At 45.6% G+C, this 4,122-nt stretch overlaps 1 protein-coding gene across 4 annotated transcripts in view; it reads left to right on the top strand.

Annotated features, from left to right (window-relative positions):
* Nucleotides 1-4,122, top strand: part of GABRP (gamma-aminobutyric acid type A receptor pi subunit) — a 29,609-nt gene that overhangs the window by 17,948 nt on the left and 7,539 nt on the right. For all 4 annotated transcript variants that reach the window (XM_017738166.1, XM_008636755.2, XM_017738168.1 and 1 more), the window contains 3 exons: nt 683-750; nt 2,708-2,925; nt 3,777-3,859. In XM_017738166.1, the coding sequence (XP_017593655.1) occupies nt 683-750; nt 2,708-2,925; nt 3,777-3,859 (369 nt within the window). The remainder of the gene's footprint in view (nt 1-682; nt 751-2,707; nt 2,926-3,776; nt 3,860-4,122) is intronic.

The raw sequence follows: 4,122 nt of genomic DNA, 5'->3' as shown, positions 1-4,122 counted from the left end.
TGTCCCCTCTCCCCGTGTCGCTGTGTCCCCCTCTCCCCGTGTCCCCTCTCCCCGTGTCCCCGTGTCCCGTGTCCCCTGGCCCGGGCGGTGCTGCTCTCTCGCGGTGGATCCCGGCAGCGACGCTCGGTTTGCGGATCCGTCAGGTGGGAGCTGAAACCCGGCAAAGGCTACTGCTCCTCTGGATTTCAGGCAGTGCCTGTTCTCGGGAATCAGGGACCTTCTCTGCCTCTCGCTGCATCCTCCCCAGGAGCCGGGGCTGCCAGCGCTCCCTGAGCTGTGGGAAGTGCTCTGCGCAGAGGTCCCTGGCCTGGCTGCTCTCTGGCTGGTGTGGGCTGTGAAGCAAGGAGCAAAGTGGCCCTGGCTGCCTGTCCAACGGCAAATGCCACTGAAATGCTGCTGATTTATACTGCTGAGCTTCACAGCCGGTGCTGCTGGGTATTTTGCCCCTGCTACCATCACCAAACACAGAACCACAGCTTCCTAACAGTGACAACTGTACTTTGGATCATGTAATTTGTGAGCTTATTGCTCTGAAACTGTGTCTGACCCTCTGGGCCTCTGCAGTTTTAGAGACAGCAAGTGAGACTGAGGACAGTGCCCACCCTGCAAAGTGTCCTGAGAGGCTTTACTGTGCCCTTCACACTCCCATTCTCTCTGCTGAAGCATTTCTTTCCCTCTGTAGGAGAACCTGTACAGATTGCAGTGAGTCTGGACATCGCAAGTATTTCTAGTATATCTGAGAGTGACATGGTAAGTGAAAGAATTTTTATTTTACACGATAAGAATGAGATCTGCCTGGGAGACTTCACATGTATTCCTGTGTGTTCAGCACAGAAATGGTCATTTTGAAACTGCTTTGCTGGTCTGTGGCCGTTGACCACTTTCAGAGGTGGGGTGAAAACAGGACTCATGTATGACTGCAGACTGTGGAGATGCCATTGTAATGTGGGCTTACAAATAAATAGAAGTGGTTCCAAAAGTCCTACTGGTCAAAAACTCATTACCTTCTGGAAATCAGGCCCTGTGGAAATGGAAAAAATCAGTCCTGTGTGGCATCCCTTTCCTTCATGTGGAAGCACTTCGTGTGGGATAGGGATGGCTCTGTTGGACGTGCTGGCTCTGACTGAAGTCCTGGACAGGGTTTCTTCTCAAGGAGAAGAAGTAAGGCTTTGAGCTGTGACACAGTCTGAGGCTCAAAGGACTGGTCATCCCAAGAAAAGAAAGAAAATAAATTTAAATATATAGAGAACATCTTCCCACCACTGGTGAATCTGATTCATTCCACTTCTGATAACAGCTGGATTTCAAACATTGATCACTGAAAGCTCCTCTTTCAGATTGACCAAAACTATGGGCAACTTGGGTAAATTCAGCAAATAGTTTCAGTCCAAGCAGTCAGAAGTTCAGTCAGGAACAATTTCAACAGTTAACTTCTGCCTTTTCGAGACTACCACCACCAATTCTTTTTTTCTACCTCCTCCCAACAAATTAATCAAGTTCACTAAATAAAATTTTGTAACTTTGCTAAAGCTATTCATTTTGGGGAAGGAGCAGAAGCAACAAAATCAGTTATTCACAAACCTCTAACTTAAATGAAGTGCCTCGTAGAATAGTTCCTGTTCTGGATTTTTTTCTTGATGATCCATCTAAATTTCTCTGGCCATATAGGAAACATTGCAGAGGCTCAATCTGTGCCTTGATAAAAGTTGGAAAATCAACCAGGATTCTTCACTTTTGCCGCTACTATAACTCACTGTATTGAAAGCCATAACAACCCAATATTTGACATCACAGGCTGAAGGTAAAATTTTAAAAGTTGCATATGCTGACACTGATACCCTTTAATTCCTTAAAACATTTGAAAATTGGAGATGGGATGAAGCAGAAGTGCTTGATCTTCCAGAGCCAGGCAGCAGTTCTGCGGTGAAATGCAGTTGTTCAGGCTGTTAGCACAAGCGCCCATGCCAGTCTGCCTGTGACACAGATGTTCTGAAAGTAAAAGGCTTTGACTGTGAGGAAGGAAGTGAAATAGTCCAACAGTGCCTGTGGTATCCAGAAGTCTCAGCAAAGCATCACCTTCAGAGCTGAGTGGGTGCTGCTTATTCTTTTCTGTTGGGGCACTGTGAAAATGCTCCAGTCACTGCAGGTTGATTTTGGCAGGCCAAGCTCAAGTTAATCCCAGTGTTCTTAGATTCAAAATTCCTATTAAAATAGAAGGCACAAGCTTTCTTTTTTTCATTTGTTTGGGGTTTTATTAAGACCTCCCTGAAATAACAGGTGGGATTCACTTACCCTTTTTCTCCAAAGTGTCAATGCCTCTTTGATGACCAGATTTATAGTACGTGTGGAATTTCCCAGCTCTAGGCAATGACTGATCTGTAACATCACTGACTTGCGGGGTGCCCTCAAGTGTGGGCTTCCCAACTGTTCTCTTAACCTGCAAAATGGACACAAAAACATCATTTACAATCATTGCTCATTAAAAACATAAAGCACTATAAGTATAATCTTTAGTCCTCAAACTCCACACCTTAGACTGGAAGTGTATTAGAAATATTACGGAGTGAATAAAACTGGGATGAAAACAAAGCTTGAAGCTTGGTTGAACAAAGATGTGTTCTGTCCCCTGTCACACACGTGGTGTGCCTGCAGCTGTGCCGTGCAGGTGCTGGACACGTGTCCTCCCAGGCTCTGCTCTCTTTGCCAGGATTACACAGCCACCATCTCCCTGCGGCAGCGCTGGACAGACCCACGGCTGGTCTTCCATGGCAACGAGAGCTTCACGCTGGACGCTCGCCTGGTGGAATTGCTCTGGGTGCCCGACACCTACATCGTGGAATCCAAAAGGTCCTTCCTGCACGACGTCACCGTGGGCAACCGCCTCATCAGGCTGTTCTCTAATGGCACTGTCCTGTATGCCTTAAGGTACAGAGACCTCTGGCTTTGGTGCTGCTGGCTCAGAATAGATTTCCAGAGTTACCCTGAACAGGAGCCGTACCAGCTGTCATGAGTCATGAGTTTAGGGTCAACAAGCCAGCTGTGACCATACTCTGCTGATCCATTTCCCCCTGTTCTGGCCTCCTGGAAATGCCAGTCAGGGATCAGGATCTCCCATCACAGTACTTGCTATGTCCTGAGACCTGCTCAGAAAGCTCATAAGTTTAGGTGTCACTGAGGAAAAGTCGAGTCAGATGGAGGAGGGGGAGGAATGGAAGGAGGACATCACAACAGTAAAAGTTTAACTGATAGTGGGAAACTATTTTCTTATCCAGTGCCGTGTAGTGATGACTTCTGTTTTTTATCAAGAGTTGCATTTGTCCATGTACTGCAGGAATGTGCACTGCACTTGGGTTAGCAATTCCTACAGTACTCTCCTTAGCTTGCAGTAACTGGGTCCCAGTTACCTCAGCTGCACAGAAAAACTCACCTACCTCCACGTTAGAGCAAGCCAGAGCACGTGTGCAGTTAGTTACTGTGCCTCATGTTGCAAGTGGTGACTTCTTAAGATGTGCAAATTGTAGCACTGGGGGGAAAAAAAAGTGAATCTAAACTCTCTATCCCAACAGAGCGAAGCAAAATTCCTCCTTGGGTTACGTTTTCATTGGGATGGCTGCAGAGAGCACTTGCTCTTAAGAAAGGTTCTCAGTTAATTAATTTCATAGGTTCAGATAATCTAACTGACAGGGCAGAGGCCTTACGATCCAGTTTGCTGTGTAAAACAGCAATTTCATTACATGCTTTTATTGCAATTTTCAAAGTTCTTTCTCTGCCTACAGAATCACTACTACTGTTGCCTGTAACATGGACCTGTCAAAATACCCTATGGACACACAAACATGCCGACTGCAGCTAGAAAGCTGTAAGTATAACATTCTAGAAAACTCTAACTTTAGATTTTTTTATTCATAAGTAACTACACATGTTGTATATGTGGATTCAGCACAGTGGCTTTCTGAAGTAGACTTTTATTCCTGCAAATTATAATGTCCAGAAGAAAACAACTTCTGCATCATCATTCTTCAAATGTTTATGTTGTAATCCATAGTCCAGAGAACTCCTGTCACTGTGAAGTTTATGCAAAAAAGTGGTAATAAAGAATATTTTATTAAAGTGTCGGGCATT

The sequence above is a fragment of the Corvus brachyrhynchos genome, unplaced genomic scaffold (genome assembly GCF_000691975.1).
Source record: "Corvus brachyrhynchos isolate BGI_N302 unplaced genomic scaffold, ASM69197v1 scaffold616, whole genome shotgun sequence".
Classification (NCBI taxonomy): domain Eukaryota; kingdom Metazoa; phylum Chordata; class Aves; order Passeriformes; family Corvidae; genus Corvus; species Corvus brachyrhynchos.
The sequence above is the reverse complement of the archived record's forward strand: the minus strand, read 5'-3'. Positions and strand labels throughout refer to the sequence as shown.